Genomic DNA, 27,562 nt, shown 5'->3' on the forward strand with positions numbered 1-27,562 from the left:
GTGGGTTAACTGCCTTGTTCAAGCGAAGAACTACAGATTTTTTACCTTGTCAGCTCAGGGATTCGATCTAGCAACCTTTCAGTTACTGACCCAACACTCTAACCTCTAGGCTACACACTGCCATCTTAACCCAATTACATGACTATTGTCAACTGGTCACTTTTCAATCCCAGCCTGTTTTACCTCTATGAATGTACAGGGAGTTAACCCAGGGAAATTAGCATTGGACACACACACTGATATTAACATTGTCTGCAAAGCATTGTATTGTTCTGGTCCGTGAATGCTGTGTTGTAAGAGACTTGTTACTTTTTTCCCAATAAGATCCTGTTTTGACATCACATAAAAGTGTGTGCTTCATAATCAGATACTATAAACTACACATTAAAGGTGATTGTCTACAGCATTGATCATGAAAGCGATATAGTGGCAGGGCCAGGCAGCCAGGCACTAGGACCTGCAGCCCTCCTCAGCTGAAAGGAGGCACTGGCACTGGGACTCTTCTGACTATAACGTTTCAGAACGGTCAATTTCCAAACAAGTACAAGAGGCTGACTGGATTGTCTTCACTCAATGAGAAGGAACTGGGCCTTTTGAGACCCGACTTGTGGAGATAAACCTGTGGAATAACACGCACACTGGAATATAACTCAGTATTGGTTGGGACATCCACTTGTGAAGAGGTAGGAGACTTTACACAAGTTCAGCCACTCTGCTGCTGTGTTGTAAAGCCACATTGGGAAACATACTTACTCATACATTGTGTAAAAAGAAAAAGGTTGAAAATTATTTGACCTGACCTTTTCAGAGAAAAAAACATTGCTATTGAACATTCAAGTATGCTGTTCAACTTATTACAACCAGATAAAGCTCTTGCAATTAGTCAAATACCTTCATCTTCTGTGTACCAAATCAATTTATTACGTCTTTATGATTGTACTTGCTTGCATGCCAAAACTTTCTCTGTCAGTGGTCTGGTCTCCCTGAAGTGACTGGGAGAGGGTACCATTTTTTTTTTTAAATATACACCTAGCTCATTCATAGACTGTCTATTCACGAGGCTGTTTGCTGGCTGAGAACAGCTGTCCAACTCTCTGACAGAGCCCTGAAGCTCTTTCTAAATGCAAAATCGCCTCACATGCAATATAGTTTTGGAAGCATATGGAACTTAACTTTTATTTCAGCAAATAATCGTTTAAAAAAAACTTAAGGTTTAATTACTACACACCTTTGCAGGGTTAAGGTCCCCACGTGGCCATATTTCCATGTTACAGTGGTTGTTTATGGAAAACAGACGCAAGATAGAGGCCTGTGCTAATTAGCTATCTGCATCCCCGAACACCTGTGTGAAACGGAAGAAAGGGCACCACAAACGTAGTGTAACTGAAAAAAAACTGTTGTCTGCAACTGTGTTAAAACTGGTTGAAACAGTGTACAGTAAGTACAGTTTAGTATTCGTGAAACTATTGATGTGATATGAAGGTAGAGGGCTTCATGCTTTTAGAAACGTAAAACAATTGAGAATCGAGTCACGTTTCGATGGAGTATTTGGCTGTTTTGGCAGCCAGAGCTAAACGCCTCTGAACATAACATGTAAGGTCCTTGGCTCTTATAGTAAATTCTTACCTAGGTGTTTCAGCCCCGTACTGGCCTTCACCAGGCTGCCTGGTTGAGGTCTCAGCAGAGATGTGGTAGAGGTAGAGATTGAAGCCCGTGGTTGAATGGGATGCTACCATCTCATCTTTTCCCTAAGGGAGAGTTGTCACTCATAGCCCAGCCTCGAAACCCAGCCTCTTGCTCCTCAGGTTACAGCTGTACTCAGATACCCATCTCTCTCTCTCTCTCTCTCTCTCTCTCTCTCTCTCTCTCTCTCTCTCTCTCTCTCTCTCTCTCTCTCTCTCTCTCTCTCTCTCTCTCTCTCTCTCTCTCTCTCTCTCTCTCTCTCTCTCTCTCTCTCTCTCTCTCTCTCTCTCTCTCTCTCTCTCTCTCCATGGACTGCTAGGCACTACTCCAAAAGCTAGTCATTTTCTGCTTTGTTTTCTTCTATTAAATTTAATTAATTCAGTTAGCAATTTGAATTTTATAGACTTTAACATTTATGTTCAGACATGAATTTCACATGTTATCTCCACTCAAAGGAGTTGTTGAGATACACTGAGGTATCCCCCCAAGGCCTATGTTCACTCCCCTTCAAAGAGCTGTCACTCAAATGGCACTTACATAGAGATCACAGAGTTAGTTGTTTTGGAGTGAGAGGAGGGAATGGAGGGTGCCAAACGACAAATGGAATTGACCCCTATTGTGGAATTCTGAGGGGCTGCCGGAAACAAGAGAGCAGCTGTACTAAATGTTTACCTCTCTGCAGTGCTCAAATGTCCTGCACTCTAAAGGTTGCTGGGTTAAAAACAACCCAATTCAGGTAAATATTGGACAGAACACACATTGGGTTATTTTGACTCTGCCAGTTGGGTAACAGACAACCCATTGTTTTCTTTAAGTTGGGTTGTTGATGCTGGGTTATTGCGCTTTATACAACGAGTGGATCTAATCCTGAATGCTGATTGGTTAAAAGCGCATTCCAGCCGGTGTCTAGTCCACAAGTTGCCACCGGTTAAATCTATGACGTTAAAATGTGTACTTACGCTGTTCCATCAGATTGCACAGTTCACTGTCTCATCAGCCCAGCCACACACTTTATCTCCACTATAAAAAGCATCTAGATATTATCTCACATTTCTTTTATACTAACATTTAGTTTTCAACAGCGGAGATTTGTATAAACCTTGATGTCAGTCTCTCCAACATTTGCAACATTGTTTCAATACTCAAATTCGATCTCCAGCTGTGCCACAGTAATGAATGTGTCAGGGCGAGACAGAGAGACAGGCATGCAGCGTTTCTCAGTCAGTCGAAATCATGAATAAGCTGGCATAATTTTTATGGATATTTGCAAACAAGGTAAAACGAAACTCAGTGCAGCTAGTTTGCAGTCTTTCCAGCTTCAAATTGAAGTGATTGTGTTAGCTATGTTGTTGGCTAGCTTCTCTGAGCAACAGTGTCAAGGCGAGTGAGCACGTATGCCAGGCGAAATCACACCTCATTAGCTCATTGTTATGGATATATCCAAATAAATGCCGCTAGAGAACAGCTTGAAGAAATACAAATGCTTTGCTGTTATTCTGGCTGCACTTTTTGAAGTGACTGTAAGTAAGCCGTAGCCGCGTCCATAGATGAAGAACAAAAAGACTGAATGACTGGGTCGCGTCTCTAGCAACCAAACCGATAGAACGAACGACCAGCCGGCTTGGGTAGGAACCCTAGATGTGTGCCGAGACTATATGTTGTGGAAGGATGAAATAGTACGAATAAATTGAATAAAAGTGCTAATGCCATAAAAGCCGGTGTTTGAAGAATATATATTGGCACGGCTTTGTCTCGAGAGCCTAACAGCACCCGTGCCAATATATCCTCCAAACACCAGCTTCTCAGACATCATCACTTTCCACCTGGTCATATCGGAAAGACTGGAGGCGTGGCTTTCAGATAGGTATTGTTGGCCATCCGTGAGAGTAAATGTAATTCCTGTTCATCCTGTTGTTTGTACAGCGCAAATTATTCTACCACATTAGATATTTTAACATAGAATTAATAACGTTATTATTTAAATACCATAAAAGTGGTAACTATCACAGCATTGGGATACGCACAGGCACTTGTGGAAATAAACTTGTGTGTTTGCTGGATTCCAAATAAACAGATATATTTCGGGATATTTATAACGGGTGGGCCTCAACTATACAGCACACAACATACAGATGTTTAATTTCGCAAGAGCTAGACAGCACACAACTTACAGATGTTTAATTTTTGCAAGAGCTAGACGAACTGTATGCAGTTCATCAGACCAGAGATGCTTTCCTTTTTATCACACTCATCATCATCCGTTCTCTCAGTAGAGGCTGTCAACACAGAAAATGTAACAATAGCAAATTCCATGCATCATCTGAATGGGAGATGGGCACTGTATCAGTGCTATTATCACTGCTAATAAGGGAAAACACTCCCAAACCTCCCTGCATTTTCCTGCTCTTTGGGGTCTGTGCAAATCCAACTTACTTCCAAATCTTACCTGTACACACAGCAAGTTCTTTTGTGGCTTAAATACAATACTTTTCCAGCCCAATCGCCTTTCGGCCACTCCTTTTTGAGTCTCTTATCCTGAGGTATTACGTGAGGTGTTTGGTTTTAGGGAAGGTGTTTTACAGTGGTTAGTCTCACCTGACACAGTATGTCTCTCAGAGTTGACAGTGTGAAGGGCTTGAAAACAGGTCCCTAGGGACAGATAATCCTTCCCTGCTTGCTGGAGGGGTTTCACGGTGCGAACCAAAGCCCCCAGGCGTTCCTCTGACTGATCCCCAGGATTACTAGTAGAAGTTCAAACCGGAGAGGGCACAGGGGAGAAATATTAGATTTATATTATATATATTGGAGCATATTTGTACATGTATGAAACAGGACAAATCTAAGCACCCCTATTTGACTGCTGGCCCGCTCTCTTTACTCCTCTTTTGTCTCTCCTCATCTGGTATGAACAGAGTTGCATTGCTGTGGGGTTGCAGTGCACTCAGGAAGTCTACAGCTATTTGACCCTATGGTCCGGTTCATCTGCCAAACAATCTGTTCCACAGGTGGGTGGGTGGGTGGGCCTGGACTCCCAGACGTGAGATCGCCCTACTCATTAAAGTAATATGCTTCAGCGCATGAGGCATTTTCAATCAAAAGTAAATATAAGATTGTGTTTATACTGCAAATCTATTCCGTCTATATCACAGATTGCAAATGTCACATTTGCTTAACTTTCAATAAATGTCATTACTGCCAAACAAGAATGAACCGATTTAAATCATATGAAAAACACATTGAAGTTAAATCAAATCAAATTTATTTATATAGCCCTTCATACATCAGCTGATATCTCAAAGTGCTGTACAGAAACCCAGCCTAAAACACCAAACAGCAAGCAATGCAGGTGTAGAAGCACGTTGGCTAGGAAAAACTCCCTAGAAAGGCCAAAACCTAGGAAGAAACCTAGAGAGGAACCAGGCTATGTGGGGTGGCCAGTCCTCTTCTGGCTGTGCCGGGTGGAGATTATAACAGAACATGGCCAAGATGTTCAAATGTTCATAAATGACCAGCATGGTCGAATAATAATAAGGCAGAACAGTTGAAACTGGAGCAGCAGCACGGCCAGGTGGACTGGGGACAGCAAGGAGTCATCATGTCAGGTAGTCCTGGGGCATGGTCCTAGGGCTCAGGTCCTCCTCCTCCGAGAGAGAGAAAGATAGAATTAGAGAACGCACACTTAGATTCACACAGGACACCGAATAGGACAGGAGAGGTACTCCAGATATAACAAACTGACCCTAGCCCCCCGACACATTAACTACTGCAGCATAAATATTGGAGGCTGAGACAGGAGGGGTCAGGAGACACTGTGGCCCCATCCGAGGACACCCCCAGACAGGGCCAAACAGGAAGGATATAACACAACCCACTTTGCCAAAGGACAGCCCCCACACCACTAGAGGGATATCTTCAACCACCAACTTCACATCCTGAGACAAGGCTGAGTATAGCCCACAAAGATCTCCGCCATGGCACAACCCACGGGGGGGGGCGCCAACCAAGACAGGATGACCACATCAGTGAATCAACCCACTCAGGTGACGCACCCCTACCAGGGACGGCATGAGAGAGCCCCAGTAAGCCAGTGACTCAGCCCCTGTAATAGGGTTAGAGGCAGAGAATCCCAGTGGGAAGAGGGGAACCGGCCAGGCAGAGACAGCAAGGGCGGTTCGTTGCTCCAGAGCCTTTCCGTTCACCTTCCCACTCCTGGGCCAGACTACACTCAATCATATGACCCACTGAAGAGATAAGTCTTCAGTAAGGACTTAAAGGTTGAGACCGAGTTTGCGTCTCTGACATGGGTAGGCAGACCGTTCCATAAAAATGGAGCTCTATAGGAGAAAGCCCTGCCTCCAGCTGTTTGCTTAGAAATTCTAGGGACAATTAGGTGGCCTGCGTCTTGTGACCGTAGCGTACGTGTAGGTATGTACGGCAGGACCAAATCAGAGAGATAGGTAGGAGCAAGCCCATGTAATGCTTTGTAGGTTAGCAGTAAAACCTTGAAATCAGCCCTTGCTTTGACAGGAAGCCAGTGTAGAGAGGCTAGCACTGGAGTAATATGATCAAATTTTTTGGTTCTAGTCAGGATTCTAGCAGCCGTATTTAGCACCAACTGAAGTTTATTTAGTGCTTTATCCGGGTAGCCGGAAAGTAGAGCATTTCAGTAGTCTAACCTAGAAGTGACAAAAGCATGGATTAATTTTTCTGCATCATTTTTGGACAGAAAGTTTCTGATTTTTGCAATGTTACGTAGATGGAAAAAAGCTGTCCTTGAAATGGTCTTGATATGTTCTTCAAAAGAGAGATCAGGGTCCAGAGTAACGCCGAGGTCCTTCACAGTTTTATTTGAGACGACTGTACAACCATTAAGATTAATTGTCAGATTCAACAGAAGATCTCTTTGTTTCTTGGGACCTAGAACAAGCATCTCTGTTTTGTCCAAGTTTAAAAGTAGAAAGTTTGCAGCCATCCACTTCCTTATGTCTGAAACACATGCTTCTAGCAAGGGCAATTTTGGGGCTTCACCATGTTTCATTGAAATGTACAGCTGTGGGTCATCCGCATAGCAGTGAAAGTTAACATTATGTTTTCGAATAACATCCCCAAGAGGTAAAATATATAGTGAAAACAATAAATATATAGTGAAAACAATAAACCCTAACCCTTCAAAATATCATATTTTGAAGACAAAAATCTACAGCACTAGAATGCCTGGCCACACTTTAGTCGACATAACACAAATCTTCTACCTGAGTCTACCGCTGTAATAACTTACCTTGTATCTGTCACGGACATCTTCCTGGAAATGACCGGACCAAAGCGCAGCTTGATGAGCGTACATTTATTTTATTTTTAATGAATGTCTCCAACAAAACAAGGACACGACCGTGAAGCTTAACTTGGGCTACAATGCCACTAACAAAGTCAACTACCCACAAATGCGAAATGAAAAAAGGCTGCCTAAGTATGATTCCCAATCAGAGACAATGATAGACAGCTGTCCCTGATTGAGGACCATACCCTGCCAACACCTAGAAACAAAAAAACATAGAAATAAAGAAACTAGAATGCTCACCCTAGTCACACCCTGGCCTAACCAAAATAGAGAATAAAAACCTCTCTATGGCCAGGGCGTGACAGGGTCCGGGTGGGCATCCCTTACGGCGGCGGCTCTGGTGCGGGACGTAGACCCCACTCTGCCTCTGGCTCCCCCCACTTTGGTGGTGCCTCATTGTGGGCCCCGGACTGGGGACCCTCGTTGCGAGCCCCGGACTGGGGATCCTCGTTGCGGGCCCCGGACTGGCCCATGGAGCAGGCACAGGACTCACCAGGCTGGGGAGACATACTGGAGGCCTGGTCCTTGGAGGAGGCACAGGATTCACCAGGCTGGGGAGACCTACTGAAGGCCTGGTCCTTGGAGGAGGCACAGGATGAACCGGGCTGTGGGGGAGCACTGGAGATCTGGTGCTTATCTCTGGAACCACTCTTCCAGACTGAATGCCCACTTTAGCCCGGCACCTCCAGAGCGCAGGCACAGGTCGAACCGGGCTGTGGGGGAGCACTGGAGATCTGGTGCTTAACACTTGCACTTCTGCTCTTGGCAGAATGCCCACTTTAGCCCGGCACGGGTGGAGCGCAGGCATAGGACGCACTGAGCAGTCACAGCGCACCTGAGACACAGTGCGCAGAGCAGGTGCAGGATATCTTGGGCCGTAACGGCGCACCGGAGACCAAGCACGCTGAGCTGCCACAATCTGCCCTGGCTGGATGCCCACTCTAGCGTGGCACTTGCGGAGAGCTGGCATATAGCGTACTGGGCTATGAGAGCGCACTGGAGACACTGTGCGCTTTACCGCATAACACGGTGCCTGACCAGTACCATGCCCCTTATGGTAAGAATGGGGAGTTGGCTCAGGTCTATACCCTGACTCTGCCACTCTCCCCGTGGGCCCCCCCAAATTATTTTGGGGGCTGCCTCTCGTGCTTGCTCCGCTGCGCCAACTCCTCGTACTGTCGCCGTTCCGCCTTTGTTGCTTCTAGCTCCTCCTTAGGACGGCGATATTCACCAGCCTGTGCCCAGGGTCCCTTGCCTTTCAATATCTCCTCCCATGTCCATTCCTCCAGAAAGCGCTGCTCCTCCTGGCCACGCCGCTTGGTCCGTTTGTGGTGGGTAGTTCTGTCACTGACGTCTTCCTGGAAATTACCGGGCCAAAGCGCAGTGTGATGAGCGTACATTTATTTTATTTTTAATGAATGAAGCCAATAAAACAAGGAAATGACCATGAAGCTTAACTTGGGCAACAATGCCACTAACAAAATCAACAACCCACAAATGCGAAAGGAAAAAAGGCTGCCTAAGTATGATTCCAAATCAGAGGCAACGATAGACATCTGTCCCTGATTGAGAACCATACCAGGCCAACACAGAGAAACATAGAAATAAAGAAACTAGAATGCCCACCCTAGTCACACCCTGGCCTAAACAAAATAGAGAATAAAAGCTTCTCTATGGCCAGGGCATGACAGTATCAAGCCAGTAGGTGCAGTTGTGGGAGCACAAAAACTGTAATTCTGATTATGGAAATCGAAAGAGAAAGTCTAAGTAAAGCACAAAAGAGCAAAGAGCTCTGTAGCAGACCCTGTATGTGTTGCATTGGGTTGAGAAGAACCATAGACAGACTATGTTAGTTTGCTTTCATACAGTCACATCCCAATTTATTGGCCCTCTTGATAAAGATGAGATCAAATAAAGAAAGAATACAAATACTGAGCTGTCGCATGCTCATAAAATTGTATTATATTATACTATACTGTTCAGAGAACAACATTTTGGTTAATAACAAGTGACACAAAAAATTCTGTAAAATATAGGTCTCAAAATTATTGGCACCACTGTTTTCAATACCAGCACGGCACTGAGCCTTTTTCTAAAAGATTTTATGAGATTATAGAACATATTTGGAGGAATCGTAGACCATTCCTCCATATAGAATATTTCCAGATCCTTGATATCCTTTGGTCTGCGCTTATGGACTGCCCTGTTCAATTCAAACCACAGGTTTTCTATGGGGTTGAGGTGGCCATTGCAAAATGTTGATTTTGGGGTCAATTTACAATTTATTTGTGGATTTTGTGCTTGGGGTTATTATCTTGCTGGAAGATCCACTTGTGGCCAAGTTTTCAGCCTCCTGGCAGAGGCAACCTAGTCTGGATAACACCTAATCTGGAGTCCTTCTGACTATAAAAATATATATATTTTTGTCCCACACAATCGGGGAGGGAACTGTGGATCTGTCTCTGTTCGTTTATACGTTGGTTCGTACATTAGTCACACGTGATATCTCAGACAGAACTGGCCCGATTTTGACAAAACTTGGGTGAATGATGCATCTTGCAATAGAGATCTGGCATTTACAAAATTACACTGATTGTTCAGATGGTGGCACTATAATTAACCAATAAGGCCTGAGGGGGTGTGGTATATGGCCAATATACCACACCTAAGGGCTGTTCTTAAGCACGACTCAACGCGGAATGCCTGGATACAGTTGTAGCCGTGGTATATTGGCCATATACCACAAACCCCAGAGGTGCCTTATTGCTATTATAAACTGGTTACCAATGTATTTAGGAAAGTAAAAATACATGTTTTGTCATTTCCGTGGTATACGGTCTGATATACCACGGTTTTCAACCAATCAACATTCAGAGCTCAAACCACCCAGTTTTTAACACATTTTGAAAGGTAAAGCCGCTGAACCCATTTGACCTAAAGTCACGACATTCGCTACATAAGTCCCTCTCCTCATAAGGAACACATTTGCCTCAGGGACCCATAAGGTCCGCCATGATGGATTTTCTGCCATTTTGAAATAATGGTACTCTTCTGGGACCGAATGACCGATCTGCAAAAACATTGATATGTGTCATCTAAAAGTTCACATGGGAGTGGTCTTGCACATTAATACAAAAATCTGTCAAGGATATTTGTATTGTAGCAAAATTTGATTCACATGTGGCAAACACTGTCAAGACTCAACATATGCAAGAACATTCATATTGACCTCATGGTGGCGCTATAAAGGGCACATGTTTATATCTCTTGATCTGTTTGACCCTGTTGATTTGAGTGATTTAAATTTGGCACACATGCCCAGGGATACAATGCATTCGGAAAGCATTCAGACCCCTTCACTTTTCCCACATTTTGTTACATTACAGCTTTATTCTAAAATGGATTAAAACATTATTTTCCCTCATCAATCAACACACAATGCCCCACAATGACAAAGCAAAAACAGGTTTTTAGACATTTTTGCGAATGTATTAAACATAAAAAATAATGTCCAAAAGACACTTCTGCATTATCTTGGCTGTGAGTTTAGGATTGTTGTCCTGTTGGAATGTGAACCTTTGCCCCAGTCTGAGGTCCTGAGTGCTCTGGAGCAGGTTATTATCAAAGATCTCTCTGTACTTTGCTCTGTTTATCTTTCGCTCAATCCTGACTAGTCTCCCAGTCCCTGCAGCTGAAAAACATCCCCACAGCATGATGCTGCCACGACCATGCTTCACCGTTGGGATGGTGTCATGTTTTCTCCAGACGCATTCAGGCCAAAGAGTTATATCTTGGTTTCAGACCAGAGAATCTTGTTTCTCTTGGTCTGAGTGTCTTTAGGTGCCTCCAAGAGGGTTGTCATGTGGCTTTTACTGAGGAGTGACTTCTGTCTGGCCACTCTACCCAAAAGGCCTGATTGGGGGAGTGCTGCTGAGATGGTTGTCCTTCTGGAAGGTTCTCCCATCTCCACAGAGGAACACTGGAGCTCTGTAAGAGTGACTATCGGGTTCTTGGTCACCTCCCTGACCAAGGCCCTTCTTCCCTGATTGCTCAGTTAGGAAGAGTCTTGATGGTTCCAAACTTCTTCCATTTAAGAATGATAGAAGCCACTGTGTTCTTGGGGACCTTCAATGCTGCCGAAATCTTTTGGTACCTTTCCCCAGATTTGTGCCTTTACACAATCCTGTCTCGGAGCTCTACTCACAAGCATAAACACCATGGGACCACGCAGCCGTCATACCGCTGAAGAAGGAGACGCGTTCGGTCTCCTAGAGACGAACATACTTTGATGTGAAAAGTACAAATCAAACCCAGAACAACAGCAAAGGACCTTATGAAGATGTTGGAGGAAACAGGTACAAAAGTATCTATATCCACAGTAAAACGAGTTCTATATCGACATAACCTGAAAGGCCGCTCAGCAAGAAAGAAGCCACTGCTCCAAAACCTCCATAAAAAAAGCCAGATGGTTTGCAACTGCACATGGGGACAAAGATTGTGCTTTTTGGAGAAATGTCCTCTGGTCTAAAGAAACAAAATAGAACTGTTTGGCCATAATGACCATTGTTATGTTTGGAGGGAAAAGGGGGCGGCTTGCAAGCCGAAGAGCACCATCCCAACAGTGAAGCAAGGCAGTGGCAGCATCATGTTGTGGGGGTGCTTTGCTGCACTTCACAAAATATATGGCATAATGGAAAATTATGTGGATATATTGAAGCAACATCTCAAGACGTCAGTCAGGAAGTTAAAGTTTGGTCGCAAATCGGTCTTCCAATTGACCCCAAGCATACATCCAAAGTTGTGTTAAAATTAAGGACAGCAAAGTCAAGGTATTGGAGTGGCCATCACAAAGCCCTGACCTCAATCCCATAAAATAATTGTGGGCAGGACTGAAAAAGCATGTGCGAGCAAGGAGGCCTACAAACCTGACTCAGTTACACCAGCTCTGTCAGCAGGAATAGGTCAAAATTCAGCCAACTTTTGTGGGAAGCTTGTGGAATGCTACCCGAAACATTTGACCCATGTTAAACAATTTAAAGGCAATGCTACCAAATACTAATTGAGTGTATGTAAACCTCTGACGCACTGGGAATGTGATGAAAGAAATAAAAGCTGAAAAAAATCTCTCTCTCTGCTATTATTCTGACATTTCACATTCTTAAAATAAAGTGGTCATCCTGACTGACCTAAGACAGGGAATATTTACTAGGATTAAATGTCAGGAATTGTGAAAAACGGACTTTAAATGTATTTGGCTAAGGTGTATGTAAACTTCCGACTTCAACTGTGCGTGTAGATCTACTATGCAATTTGTTTAGATGTGTAATTTTTGTTAATAAACCCTACCCTTTAAAGCTGGAATCCTTAATGGTGAAACTGTCATATCCGTTTGGGATATTACACCAACTAAGAAGTTACAGGAAACAACAAACATTGTTTTTTGTCCCTCGGACATCATTGCACATGTGATAGAACAGCAGAATATGTACTGCTAATTGTTTTACCACACTGCTCAACGCCCACACCTTCGTTTCGTCCACAAAACAAAGACATTAACAAAGGTGCTGGAGTGGACAGTTGCACGGTTTCCCCTAATGCAGAATCCATCTTTAATCGTCATGGAAAAAACAGTACAATAACATTGGACAAGTTAAGAGGCTAAATGAAGGTCAGCGAGAGGATAAACAAAATCCAACTTTCCATTTAAAATGGAAGGGAACCAATGAAGTCCTAATTGGATAATATTACTGTAAACAGTTTAGCCTCTTAAGGTCGTGCAGAATGATTTGAAGCGCAGACTCTGTACCTCACCTCTACATTCTCTGTAGGCAATAAGACACACTTGAAGGAATAGCTCATGTATTAATGATCAACAAGGGGGTAGGTGGGAAGGCAATGAAGTGTTGAACCATCATTGGTTGCACATTAACACCATGCTGACTATGTCACAAACGACGTGAGTCTCAATTATTACTCTAAATCGGAATTCAATGTCTCAGGTAGTCAGTTCTCTTGTTCCTTTGTCCAAAGGCAAACATTTGTCATTGATTTTTGGGTGAACCTTTCAAGATGATTGGCCATGTCCGGATACCCTTAATTGTATCCTAAACAGTAGGCTGTTTGGAAATGCGAAAAAAAAAAAAATTGTAGAACATGAAACATCGAAAACTGGGAAAAAAAACTGAAAATATAGTTTACCAAGCTACCAATTACTTCAAACTGGAAGAAGTTAAGCTACATTCAAGCTACCCTTAAAAAAATATAGTTTACTGAACTAAATGTACTTTGAAAGAATTGTTCATTACATATAAATTGCTTGGTGAAAATGTGTCAAACTGAAATGTCATAGACTACAAATTTCAAGGACAGATCAATTTGGAGTCATATGTTAACATAATGTGTTATTTAGCCTATTAAACACACAAAATATGTTTCAAGGGAGAATAAGGCAGATCTGGTACCTAAAAAGAAAGGCAATTATTGCCTACTTCACCCATAGTTTGTTTTCTTTTGACAAAAAAAGTAGTGTGTAGTTCGAGTGGTTAGCTACACTGCTACATGGAAAAACAGTAATCAACTACTGAACACACTACCTAGATTTGAATTTAGTTCAACTACCACCAAGCTACTGCAAAATGTATACTGATCCAAAATATGAATGCAAGAAGAAACAATTTCAATGATTTTACTGAGTTACAGTTCATATAAGGAAATCAGTCAACTGAAATAAATTCATTAGGCCCAAATCTATGGATATCACATGACTGGGAATACAGATATGCATCTGTTGGTCACATATACCTTAAAAAAGATAGGGGCGTAGATCAGAAAACCAGTCAGTATCTGGTGTGACCACAATTTTCCTCATGCAGTGCCACAGATCTCCTCCGCATAGAGTTGATCAGGCTGTTGATTGTGGCCAGTTGAATGTTTTTCCCGCTCCACTTCAATGACTGTCCGAAGTTGCTAGATATTGGCGGGAACTGGAACACGCTGTCATACATGTCGATCCAGAGAATCCCAAACGTGCTCAATGGGTGACATGTCTGGTGAGTATGCAGACCGTGAAAGAACTGGGACATTTTCAGCTTCCAGGAATTGTTTACTGTCCTTGCAACAATTATCATGCAGAAACATGAGGTGATGTTGGCAGATGAATGGCATGACAATGGGCCTCCAGGATCTCGTCACGGTATATCTGTGCATTCAAATTTCCAATGAGAAAATGCAATTGTGTTCATTGTCCGTAGCTTATGCCTTCCCATAGCATAACCCCACCGCCACAATGGGGTACTCTGTTCACAACTTTGTCATCAGCAAACCACTCGCCCACACGACTTCATACACGTGGTCTGCGGTTGTGAGGCCGGTTTGACGTACTGCCAAATTCTCTAAAATGACGTTGGAGGCAGCTTATGGTAGAAAAATGTAATATTAAATTCTCTGGCAACAGCTCTGGTGGACATTCCTGCAGTCAGTATGCCAATTGCATGCTCCCTCAAAACTTGACACGTCTACAGCATCGTGTTGTTTGACAAAACTGAACATTTTAGAGTGGGCTTTTATTGTCCCAAGCACAAGGTGCACCTGTATAATGATCATGCTGTTTAATCAGCTTCTTGATATGCCACACCTGTCAGGTGGATGGATTATCTTGGCAAAGGAGAAATGTTCACTAACAGGGTGTAAAAAAATTGGTTCAAAAAATTTGGAGAGAAATAAGCTTTTTGTGCGCATGGAAAAATTTTGGGATCTTTTATTTCAGATCACAAAACATGGGACCAACACTTTTCATGTTGCGTTTATAGTTTTGTTCATTGTAGTTAAATTACTAGCTGATCTACATGTAGTTCACTACTCCCCAACACTGAAACTGAGTATGCTTTAAATGCAATGATGTCATGCTAATTATTTTTTTAAAATCTAGTATGAATTCGCTGCATGCTATTGAGAAGGAGAATCCTCTTTTCAGACCCACGTGTGTTTGACAACAGCTGATATCCAGCTGTTGCGCCTTACCAAATGAATGGATTGCGGGAAACAATTGCTCATTAGAGGACGCATTCTCAGAATGGGTGAGCCTAGTATGTTGACATTTGTTACTTACTGCATACATTTTTAGTAAAGTACATTCTAAATAGACCGTGGTGTGATTCGTGCACAGTAAGACTGTCACTGACAGTTGGAGGCTGGATATTTTTTTTCTAGGGGGAAAGATGTTTCTTCTAGTCTGTTGGCAGCTTTTCCGATACGAGTCAGATGGATGGATACACTACACAGCCTCTAACGCCGTTACATGGAGAGGTCCCTCTTAAGAACCCTGAGCCCAGACTGGTGAAGGAGGGTCAGTTCATGTCAAATTGCACACACCAGAGAAAATGTTGTATATCGCAAGCGTTAAATCAAGTTTATTTTACTTGCAGAGGGGCAATCATCTCTGATATTCTGCGTGACTAGATTTATGTATGCCATCTAAACTTGGGATCTAATTTCAATATTTAGAGGAACCGCAGACAGTTGTATACAGTGCCAAGGGACATAATGTAAATCTGAACATCTGCTCAGATGATCTGCCCTTTGCAAAGTTACAACAGGGCCGCGATTGCTCACTTCATTGCCCCTCACTAATGTGGTCTCTAACCCAGAACCGGAAACATGAGAGGGCCACACAGCACGAAGGTACTGAAACTCGTGGTTTTTTTTTTTGGGGGGGCTCTTGGCTTACCTTTGAAATAGAGCAGTGCCATTTAACACATTCTGCAACTCTGGGGGAGAAAGACCATAACAAACACAATGCTTTCATCCTGACACGGCTGGCAGTCATAAAGCAACATGCAATCTGAGGCAGAGGCTTTGAGCCCCGCCGACTGACTGACAAGTAGAGCCACAGCTACACACAAACCGATGAAACAGCGGTGTAAACAGACGGAGCCTCCGTAATTTCACAGCAAAACATTGTGAGCTAGATGGACTTGAACGAGCCAAAAGTGGCCTGCTGGCTGCCATTGGTCCAAGCTAAACACTGTACAATGCATTATTGGCTGTGAGATGCACTCAAAAGCGTTCTCTTCAATGTTTTGTAGGGTATGCCAGATGTGAGGCCTGTATCAAAATGTTTTGTTCATTGACACATTTATTCTCTAACTACATCCAAGGACATGTTATTTCAGTGGCCAGGTGTGGATGCTTTGGGACAGACTACGATCAAGGTAAAATCATCTCCCAAGTATTGATACATGGGTCGCGCAGAACGTTTAATCTGTGTGATAATCTGTCCTATAATAGCTGAATTGGTCCTTTGTGTCTGTGAACTGTAATGTTAACCCAGGAACACAATTTCATCGTATCCTTGTTTGCCTTTTCTAGGCCTACTTCGTGGACATCACTTCATTGGAATGATATAAGATCGATGTTATTCCTGCTAAGACTCTTTCCATTAGTTTAAACTGGATCACGTTGACCAATTCAGGTCGACAAAATATTTCAGGCTCTTTGTTTAAGTGAGCAGAACAATGTGCTAGACAATTGCTACAATGTTGCTTACCAACACCTCTCCTACCCAGGGATCGGGATCGGACAGGAAGACATCATATTGAATGGAGAAATCAATGCTGATCTTTGAATCTTTACCATCTAGTTTTAATATATAATTTACAGCGGAAAAACAAAGCCTTTCATGCGTTTTGCTCAGTATTATTTTGTGGTGGTTGTAGTTCACAGGAATGGCTGTCTTCTTTTTGACAGATGTGTTTAAGTGAGGATAATGTGTATGAAGTGACAGTGTGTACAGAGACAAGGGTCCGCTGTGTTCCCTCCAGGCACAGAGACCAAACACAGCCATCAGTGACTAATGAAACTGTCCTAGTTAAACTCCAGCTCCATACAAGTTTACGGTACCTTCCTGCTTGAACTTTTTTCTTTCTTGGTGAATTATGTTTTCAACACAGAAACATTTAAGGACGAATGGCGGAAGGAAAGATAAAAGTGTTTATTCTGATGTCTCTTTTTTTTTTTTTTTTGGGGGGGGTCTACCGGATTCTCAATATTACATCAAACTTTTATTTTATTGCAGAAATCACAACAGCAGAATGCAAACCCGTTTCACTGGCGGAGACGTCTCTACATTCTCTTTCCAGACATTTCTAAACACCGTCTTTGCAGGAATTTCTAACACACGCTCTGCACATTATCTCCAGGTAGACACAGCCCCTTCACAATCCCGTTTGTTGATTTTGAGTTCTTGGTATTCTGAATGGAATAGTAAGTGATGGCTCAATCTGTGAGATCAGCAGATACACTGGACTACATCCCCCTTCCACAACACTACAGTCAGAGCAAGTGTGCTGGGAACACAGAGCCGTCCTGCAGTTGATTACTACAGGTCCTCTTTGGCTTTCAGCAGGCCTAGGCGACAGCCTCCTTCCTCCACTCCCACACATCTGCAGTGAATCAAAACAGCCTGCCAATTTCAATCTCTGGAATTGTCATATTTAAGATGATTTCCCACAAAGTTATCACGTGATAACAGTAATACACCCCCCCCAACTAGATCAAACAAGAATGTTGTCAAGAAAATGGGAAACGGAATGCTTCAATTGCATGCTACTATACTTCTTAGACTGTTCACGCTGGAGCAGGAATAAATGTAGCCTTCCAAATCAGGGCTTCAGTTGAGCTAATGTGTTTTGCATCAACTCCTTAAAGGTGAAACCTTCTACTGTATGACAACATACCATTCTTGCTTGAAATTCATCCTTATCATCTCCCGCTAATTGCATTTTCTGAGATGACCCAGGAACAAAACAGTCATATGATGATCTAAATACCTACAGTGAGTGTAATAACTACTCACCCCTTTGGATTGTTTCACTATTTTCATTGTAGAATAATAGTGAAGACATCAAAACTATGAAATAACACATAAGGAATCGTGTAGTAACCAACTGGCAGCTTCATTAAATAGTACCTGCAAAACACCAGTCTCAATGTCAACAGTGAAGAGGCGACTCTGGGATGCTGGCCTTCTAGGCAGAGTTGCAAAGAAAAAGCCACATCTCAGACTGGCCAATAAAAAGAAAAGATTAAGATGGGCAAAAGAACACAGACACTGGACAGAGGAACTCTGCCTAGAAAACAACAGTTTTCAGTTCTGCTAACATAATTGCAAAAGGGTTTTCTAATAATCAGTTATCCTTTTAAAATGATAAACTTGATGAACTTAGCTTACACAGTGTGCCATTGGAAGACAGGAGTGATGGTTGCTGATAATTGGCCTCTGTACCCCTATGTAGATATTCCATTAAAAATTAGCCGTTTCCAGCTACAAAAGTAATTTACAACATTAACAATGTCTGCACTGTATTTCTGATCAATTTGATGTTATTTTAATGGACAACAAATGTGCTTTTCTTTCAAAAACAAGGACATTTCTTAGTGACCCCAAACTTTTGAATGGTAGCGTAGATTGATTCATTGATTAGGATAACACATTTGGTCTAGCATCTGCTAAACCTTCATGAAGCATTGCAGCATCTCTCTATGAGTCACTTTGAATAAAGGCAGATTAAAAAAAGAGTCTCACACAGCATAAAACTATCTACGGTAACTACAGTTATTCTACAATGTAAAGACCAAACTATTCCCAGTATCCATATCTCTCTCCTGTTCTTTGTCCCCCCCCGAGCCCTGCTATTTCAGGCTCTAGGCCAGCACAATGCTATGCTTCATTCCTGCTGTGAGCAGTTTCGCAAGAATGCCCACGGCAACGCACTGAGCAGCATGTCATTCAAAGCCCAGAGGTGGCCCTCAGATAAAGTCACCGGGGCCACAGCTCCCTCTACGCCGGACGGCTTTGAATGGGGGCCGGGCAGACAGGCTCAGGTTACCAGAGGCACTGTGTGACTTTTACCATATAAATGAAGCCAACGTTTTCTGGGAGGGGGGTGTTCCCGTGTGGCAGACGGTGGATTGTCTGTGTCGCCGAGGTCTGGTTGTCAGTCATGCCAGACGGAATTCATTAAATGGACTGACTCCATTAGAGCTAATGAGTTGTAGGTCAGTAGTTGTGGGTGGGCCGCGCTATTCTGAACTAACAGACCATATCGATTACTGGGTGTAATTGCACTTGACAGTGACGCTGCAATTTTTTTTGTCATTGCATACATGTATATTCAATGTAAACTCGTTAAAAACCACACAGTGCCTTCCACAGAGTCTTAAATAATATAGTGGTCATGGTACAAAGTAACTGGTCTCAAAGATTCTTGGAAGGTTATGTAACTGAAAACAAGCAGGATGTTTTGGATTCTTTTATTTAGAGTTCCATATTAGTTTGGAAAATGTGTCTTTCCCTGAGAGAAAGACAAACACGGCTTTTATATGCAGTACACTACACTTTAAAAAAAGAGTTCTAAAAGGGTTTCTTCGGCTGTCCCCATAGGAGACACCTTTTTGGTTTCAGCTAGAACCCTTTTGGCTTCCATGGAGAACTCTCTGTGGAAAGGGTTCTACCTGGAACCAAAAAGGGTTCTTCAATGGGTTCTCTTATGTGGACAGCATTTTAGGCTCGAGATAGCACCTTTTTTTCTGAGAGTGTTGATAGACATCTGGCAAGGTTCAAGGCAATTGGGCTGACAAACGATATGATTTCGTTCTCCCTTCTTCTAGGCCTGTTGGCTGTGACTATGATGAGGAACTTACAGCTCAAAACTGTATTCTGTAGATATTCTCTGAGTGTATACTACGAGCAGCTCTGCTAAGTTCATTGCTTCTTCATCCATCCATTTGTCTAACTTCAGGAGAAAGACTGTCTGGTGTGGTGTGTTCTCAATTATTATGTTGGGATGATTCTGTGGATGAAACTGTGTGTTCTATGTGGTTGATTTATAGTAGCAGTCAGACTGTGTGACAGTAACAAGGTGTTGTTGGAGAAGAGCTATTTGGTGAGGAGCTAAGTCTTTCTCTCTGCCCAAATGGTTATCCACTGTCCTTACAATGCTGCCTCTGCGAGAGGGGGTAGAGGGATTACACTGGAATGTTTTGGAGATTCCTGGGAGAGCAATACCGAGAGAGGGTTTAGTGTTCTGTTCACAGATCTATGAGAAAAATGGCTGTGGCAAAGTCATTGAGTTTAATGCACTAAGACCCAAATCTAGTTTATAGTTTTCATATGGGAAACCACACATGGAAACACTAATACAGACAGTATATCACCTCAGCTGCATGTGAGGAATATGTGTTATTATGTCTCACTGTGGATTGATTGAATAGCAATATTTTGTTCAAACCTGTGGGTTCCATACTGTACAATGAATCCCACAGGTCCTGTGTATCACGTGTGTGTACTGGTATGTAACGAGTATATTACACTGGCGCTCTTTGGCCATCCCTCTCCCATGTCAGTGTGTTTAGAGTGGCTTGATGGGCTGCTTTACAAACCCTCTGCATGACACACCACAGCGCAGAGGGGAAATAATACTGTGGCTACCCCACTTTCCAACCAAGGTGCATGAACACTGAAAGAGTAAGCTGAAGATATTCCGCAACTTTTGGCAGGACCGTTGACGTTGGCTTTAGAAATAATTTGTTGTTGTTAAAACCGTGTGCTTTGGATGCATGCCTTCCTCAGGTTATTTGTGTCTTTCTCTCTCGCCATAGGCAGGTGCCAGAGCCAAGCTGGGGGCCATAGAGAGCCAGACAGACAGTCCTGATGGCAGAAACCTGGAAGGCAGTCTGCTCTGAACACGTGCTCTAGGAGCCCGCCCCGCCAGGGGCCACACTTCACGCGGAAACACTGCACAGGTGAGCTGAACAAGATTTTTTTATATATATTGAATCCAATTCAAATTTGAATAATTTTATTTTCATAAAGGTTTACGTGAGAGTAGTGACATGCAAAAATCAGTGAAGATTTCTGCGCGGGTCACAATCTCAAAAAGGGTCACCTGTTTACAGAGTTTTTCCTGGTCAGGTCACTATAAGAACTCCTGGTGTAGAGTTAGAATACAACACACTGTAATGCTGCTTTCATTTTTTTTGGTGTAAAATGATGCCGGAGAAGGCGTGTTCATAGGCGATCGAATAAACCCCCACTTCCATCCATTTTGCTAGCAAACATGCAATCTTTGGAGTGTAAAATCGATGACCTTCGCAGAAGATTAAACTACCAACGGGACATTCAAAACTGTTATATCTTATGCTTCACGGAGTCGTGGCTGAACGACGACACTGTCAACATACAGCTGGCTAGTTATACGCTGTTCTGGCAGGATAGAACAGTGGCGTCTGGTAAGATAAGGGGCGGCGGACTATATATTTTTGTAAATAACTGCTGGTGCACGATATCTAAGGAAATCTCGAGCTATTGCTCGCCTGAAGTAGAGTATCTCATAATAAGCTATAGACCACACTATCTACCTAGAGAGTTTTCATCTGTATTTTAGTAGCTGTTTACATACCACCACAGACTGAGGCTGGCACTAAGACAGCATTGAATGAGCTATATTCCGCCATAAGCAAACAAGAAATCGTTCACTCAGAGGCAACGCTCCTAGTAGCCGGGGACTTTAGTACAGGGAAATCTGTTTTACCAAATGTCTATCAGCATGTTAAATGTCCAACCAGAGGGAAAAAAACTCTAGACTACCTTTACTCCACACATAGCTCTCCCTCGCCCCCCATTTGGCAAATCTGACCATAATTCTAACCTCCCGATTCCTGCTTATAAGCAAAAATTAAAGCAAGAAGCACCAGTGACTAGATCAATAAAAAAGTGGTTAGATGAAGCAGATACTAAGCTACATAACTGTTTTGCTAAGCACAGACTAGAATATGTTCCGGGATTCCTCCGATGGCATTGAGGAGTACACCACATCAGTCATTGGCTTCATCAATAAGTGCATTGATGATGTCATCCCCACAGTGATCGTACGTACATACCCCAACCAGAAGCCATGGATTACAGGCAACATCTGCACTGAACTAAAGGCTAGAGCTGCCACTTTCAAGGAGCGGGACTCTAACCCAGAAGCTAATAAGAAATCCCGCTATGCCCTCAGACGAACCATCAAACAGGCAAAGCATCAATACAGGACTAAGATCGAATCGTACAACACGGGCTCTGACGCTCGTCGAATGTGGCAGGGCTTGCAAACCATTACAGACAACAAAGGGAAGAACAGCCGAGAGCTGCCCAGTGACACAAGCCTACCAGACATGCTAAACTACTTCTATGCTCGCTTCGAGGCAAATAACACTGAAACATGCATGAGAGCACCAGCTGTTCCGGAAGACTGTGTGATCAAGCTCTCCGCAGCCGATGTAAGACTTTTAAACATGTCAACATTCACAAGGCCGCAGGGCCAGACAGATTACCAGGATGTGTACTGCGAGCATGTGCTGACCAACTGGTGTCTTCACTGACATTTCAAACCTCTCCTTCTCCGAGTCTGTAATACCAACAGGTTTTAAGCAGACCACCATAGTGCCTGTGCCCAAGAACACTAAGGTACCATGCCTAAATGACTACTGACCCATAGCACTCATTTCTGTAGCCATGAAGTGCTTTGAAAGGCTGGTCATGGCTCACATCAACACCTTTATTCCAGAAACCCTAGACCCACTCCATTTTGCATACCACCCCAACAGATCCACAGAAGATGCAATCTCTATTGCACTCCACATTGCACTTTCCCACCTGGACAAAAGGAACACCTAAGTGAGAATGCTATTCATTGACTACAGCTCAGCGTTCAACACCATAGTGCCCTCAAAGCTCATCAATAAGCTAAGGAACCTGGGACTAAACACCTCCCTCTGCAAATGGATACTGGACTTCCTGACGGGCCACCCCCAGGTGGTAAGGGTAGGTAACAACACATCCGCCATGCTGATCCTCAACACAGGGACCCCTCAGGGGTGCGTGCTCAATCCCCTCCTGTACTCCCTGTTCATTCATGACTACACGGCCAGGCATGACTCCAACACATCATTAAATTTGCAGATGACACAACAGTGGTAGGCCTGATCACCGACAGCACTGAGACAGCCTATAGGGAGGAGGTCAGAGACCTGGCCGTGTGGTGCCAGGACAACAACCTCTCCCTCAACGTGATCAAAACAAAGGAGATGATTGTGGACTACAGGGAAAAAGAGACTGAGCACACCCCCATTCTCATCAACGGGGCTGCAGTGGAGCAGGTTCAGAGCTTCAAGTTCCTTGGTGTCCACATCACCAACAAACTAACATGGTCCAAGCACACCAAGAGGGCACGACAAAACCTATTCCCCTCAGGAGACTGAAAAGATTTGGCATGGGTCCTCAGATCCTCAAAAGGTTCTACAGCTGCACCATCGAGAGCATCCTGACTGATTGCATCACTGCCTCGTATGGCAACTAATCGGCCTCCTACCACAAGGTACTACAGAGGGCAGGGCGAACGGCCCAGTACATCACTGGGGCCAAGCTTCTTGCCATCCGGGACCTCTATACAAGGCAGCGTCAGAGGAAGGACCTAAACATTGTCAAAGACTCCAGCCACCCTAGTCATAGACTGTTCTCTCTGCTCCCGCACGACAAGCGGTACCGGAGTGCCAAGTCGAAGTCCAAGAGGCTTCTATAAACAGCTTCTACCCTCAAGCCATAAGACTCCTGAACATCTAATCAAATGTCTACCCTGACTATTTGCTTTGCCCCTCCCTTTTTTACACTGCTGCTTTTCTCTGTTGTTATCATCTACGCATAGTCACTTTAATAACTCTGCCTATATGTACATAATTAACTAACCAGTGCCCCCTTACCAGTACTCTGTACTGGTATCCCCCTGTATATATTCTCACTATTGTAATTTTACTGCTGCTCTTTAATTACTTTTTTCTTTTATTTCATATTCTTATCCATATTTTTTTTAACTGCATTGTTGCTTTGGGGCTCATACGTAAGCATTTCACTGTAAGGTGAAATGTTGTATTGTATTCGGCGCATGGGACAAATAAAAGGTGATTTGATTTTTTTCCACACCCACCACAAGAGTAAACATGTTTTTCTTGCTGCACAGTATGTATTGTGTAAAGCATATTGTGCGAGCTGCCATTACCAGTAACCTGACAATGACACAGCTGTTGTTGTATCTCTCCATCCCTGCACAGTACTGCCATCACACTGAGCCCACACTCTAACAAGTGTCACACATTATAATCCTCAAACTACCTTTCTCTATGGATGAATATGACAAAGTCCCTCACCTATTTTGAAACCACCTGTCTGTATGCTCTATGATGGATGATGATGGAAGCGGGAATCCAAATTCAGTTTCTACAATTCTTGAACAGGATTTGATCCCTAATGTTGATGTCTGTGTGTGTATTTGATCCCTGATGTTGATGTCTGTGTGTGTGTGTTTGATCCCGCCAGGTGTGTGAGTCCATGAGGTCGTCCATGCTGGTCCTGCTCCTCATGGTCAGTGCCCAGGCAGTGGCCACCATGGGAGGGGACTTCTGCCCCCCGGTCTCCGCTCAGCAGCAAGGCCCTGCCCCCAAAAGGACCCCTAACTCTGCCCCCACTGTGGATCCCAAACTGTTCACCAAGCGACGCTACCGCTCGCCCCGCGTTCTCTTCAGTGCCCAGCCGCCCGACACGGAGCCCATGGGACGCCAGGGGTCCGGGGCCAGCAGGGCAAGGCGCAGGGTTGGTCAGCCGAAGCACCGGGGGGTGTACTCTGTGTGTGAGAGCATCAGCGTCTGGGTAGGCAACAAGACCAAGGCCACGGATATATCTGGCAACGAGGTGGAGGTGCTCCCGGACGTGAACATTAACAACGTGAAGAAAAAGCAGTACTTTTTTGAGACCACGTGCCGTGGCGCACGTGGAGGCAGCACTGGCTGCCTGGGCATCGATGGGCGACACTGGAACTCCTACTGCACCAACTCGCACACTTTTGTGCGGGCGCTGACTTCCTTCAAAAACCTGGTGGCCTGGAGACTGATCCGCATCAACGTGGCCTGTGTCTGTGTGCTTAGCCGAAAGTCCTGGCGACAGTGACCGTACTCTCACGGGTCATGTGGTCACTTCAGTACTGACGACAGGACCACTTGGTACTATCATATGGTCACTGCAGTACTGCAGTCCCAACCCCCCACCACCTACCCACTGAAGTGCTCTGAGACTCTGCCCCACTACAGCCCTCACCTAGCCGTCTGCACAAAGTAAATTATTGATTATGAGGACTGCAAGTATATAAACCAACCATTTCTTTATCACTTGTTGTTGTTGTTTTGTTGTTGATATTGTTATTTATTAAACACCTCAGTACATGCACTGCATGTTGTTTGGCGTTTTTGTCTGTGTGGTGGCTGTCACAGGGACCACATACAGCCTCACTTTGAGGTCCTTTGGTCAGCATTTGGCTCATGGCTTCTCTGAGATGTATCTCTTTTACTCCAGAACAAATTCAGTTCTGTTTTTTCCAATTGAGCAATTTCAAGGCGGATGAACAAGCCATACCTAAAATAAAAAGTCCCTGTGGATAACATTTCTCTCCACGGGCTGACTTTCCTAAATGCCTCAATCCGTTTGCATCATGGAAAGAAATAACATGTAGAGAATAGCTAAGGTCCTTGTTAGCTACGAAGCCTTTAGGAAACTCACCCCAGGAAACATATTTTTGCCACTTTTTATTTGACTTTTTATTTTTAGAAGGTGTGTGTCATGTTCATCACCCTTGAAAGGTTTCGCGTTAGCTCCGTAGCTGAAGTAGCACTTTAATTTCTCCCATATTTAGCTTTTTCACCCATGACTAAACGCAAATACAATACTGACACAGACCACTGCTTTCGGGAAACTCCCCGCACACAGCGTCCCTCACACACTTTTAATGTGGTCCAGCAGTCCTGGCTAGGTGGTCGAAATCAAGGGATTGGAATCTTCTCCTGGCTGCGTAGAGCATTTCCATAGCCCAAACACTCAGCTGGATAGCCATCCATCCACCTCCTGGCTGTGACCCCAGGACCTGGGCAGGTCGGGTGTAAACACTAATAAAGGTCAGGTTAACCACAGGGCAATGAGGTCACATCTGTGAAGCGAGCTACGGCACTGGTCTTCAACCCCAAGCCTGAAAAGACCCACATGGTCTGACTTGTTGTAAATTTATGCATTGTATATTATGTTTGCACGGATAATGATGTATTTAATGTATGTTGCATATGTATTTCATTTATCATTTATTATGTGTGGCATATGCATTTATTCAGAACTTACTCATGGAAAAAAAAAATTCAGCCCAGTGCTAACACAGCTGGTTCAATGTATTCAACTAATCAGGAAGCCCATGATTACGCTCTTAGAAAAAAAGGTGCTATCTAGAACCTAAAAGGGTTCTTCAGTTGTCCCCATAAAAGAACCCGTTGAAGAACCCTTGTTGGTTCCAGGTAGAACACTTTTGGTTCCAAGTAGAACCATTATGGTTCCACATAGAACCCTTCCCACAGAAGGTTCTACATGGATTCCAAAATGTTTCTACATTGAAACAAAAACAATTATTCTTTTGAAACCCTTTTTTCTAACAGTGTAGTTGAATCAAGTGTACTCATTGGCTGGAACAAACATATGCACACCTGTGGGTTTCCTGGGACTAGGACTGAAGAACACGGATCTACAGTCTGAGAGTTTACAGAAGTCATAGTTAGACAGTATACTTTGATCCCAAAGCCAGAAATATAAGAGCAGACCAGCATTAGTCGTTTTCAGAGCCCTTGTTCTGTTAATTCCAGAGGAAGTAGAGGTGATGTTTTTGTTTACATAACCTAAGTGACATTGTGGTGAAGAATGCAGACAAACTATCGACCAAGGACGTATTGGCTAGTTATATGTATCTGAAACTACTATTTTGGACCCATGCTGTCTCGATTGCAACTCCCAGTCTCCCACATCTACTATTAAAACTGTATTTGGATGAATAGTAGGCCTACAGTGCTTATTTTCAAATTCACACTAAAATGCATTTTTATTCCACTGTGATATTTGAAAGGCGGACCTTTTAGGGGATGTTTTAAAGCTGAAGAAGAGCTAAACACTGAACTTTTGCCAACATTGAATAGTGGGGAGTAAACCACGTGTCCACACTCCCCTCTGGTGTTCTTTTAGATGATCTACAACCTCCCTACAGTTCAAAGACTGCACAACACTGACCATCGCCCATCCCATTCATACTGTCATAGACAGCTGGTACAATTCTGGTCATGGAAAAACATTCTGACACAGATCCAGAAGGGGTCACTGTTTACATCCCTTCAGCCAATACAGAGTCAAAACAAAGTGATCAGAGATACTGTAGCTTTGACCATCACTGCCATAATTGCTTGACCTCCTTCCTGCCCATGGACAAGAGGCCCAAAGAATACACGCTTAGATGTCCTCTGCTAGTCTTACAATGAAAAGAAAACAGAAGATAACTTAACTGTAAAAAAATAGAATAAAACATCCTTTAATTTTGTTGAATGGAACAATGATATGGCAGTTAGGATCACGCAGACTAAGATATGCTCCAG

The 27,562-nt window shown here is 43.6% G+C and overlaps 1 protein-coding gene across 1 annotated transcript; it reads left to right on the plus strand.

The window, feature by feature from the left end:
* Window positions 1-512: 512 nt before the first annotated feature.
* ngfb (nerve growth factor b (beta polypeptide)) lies at window positions 513-27,029 on the plus strand. The gene is made up of 3 exons (XM_024428428.2): window positions 513-683; window positions 20,678-20,821; window positions 24,432-27,029. The coding sequence occupies exon 3, from the start codon at window positions 24,444-24,446 to the stop codon at window positions 25,056-25,058; it is 615 nt and encodes a 204-aa protein (XP_024284196.1). The 5' UTR covers window positions 513-683; window positions 20,678-20,821; window positions 24,432-24,443; the 3' UTR covers window positions 25,059-27,029.
* The last annotated feature ends 533 nt before the right edge of the window (window positions 27,030-27,562 follow it).

This window comes from Oncorhynchus tshawytscha, unplaced genomic scaffold (genome assembly GCF_018296145.1).
Source record: "Oncorhynchus tshawytscha isolate Ot180627B unplaced genomic scaffold, Otsh_v2.0 Un_contig_1824_pilon_pilon, whole genome shotgun sequence".
In the NCBI taxonomy this organism is placed as follows: domain Eukaryota; kingdom Metazoa; phylum Chordata; class Actinopteri; order Salmoniformes; family Salmonidae; genus Oncorhynchus; species Oncorhynchus tshawytscha.

Excerpts from the sequence above, each read along its gene's own strand:
- ngfb (XM_024428428.2), top strand. The coding sequence starts at position 24,444 with ATGAGGTCGTCCATGCTGGTCCTGCTCCTCATGGTCAGTGCCCAGGCA.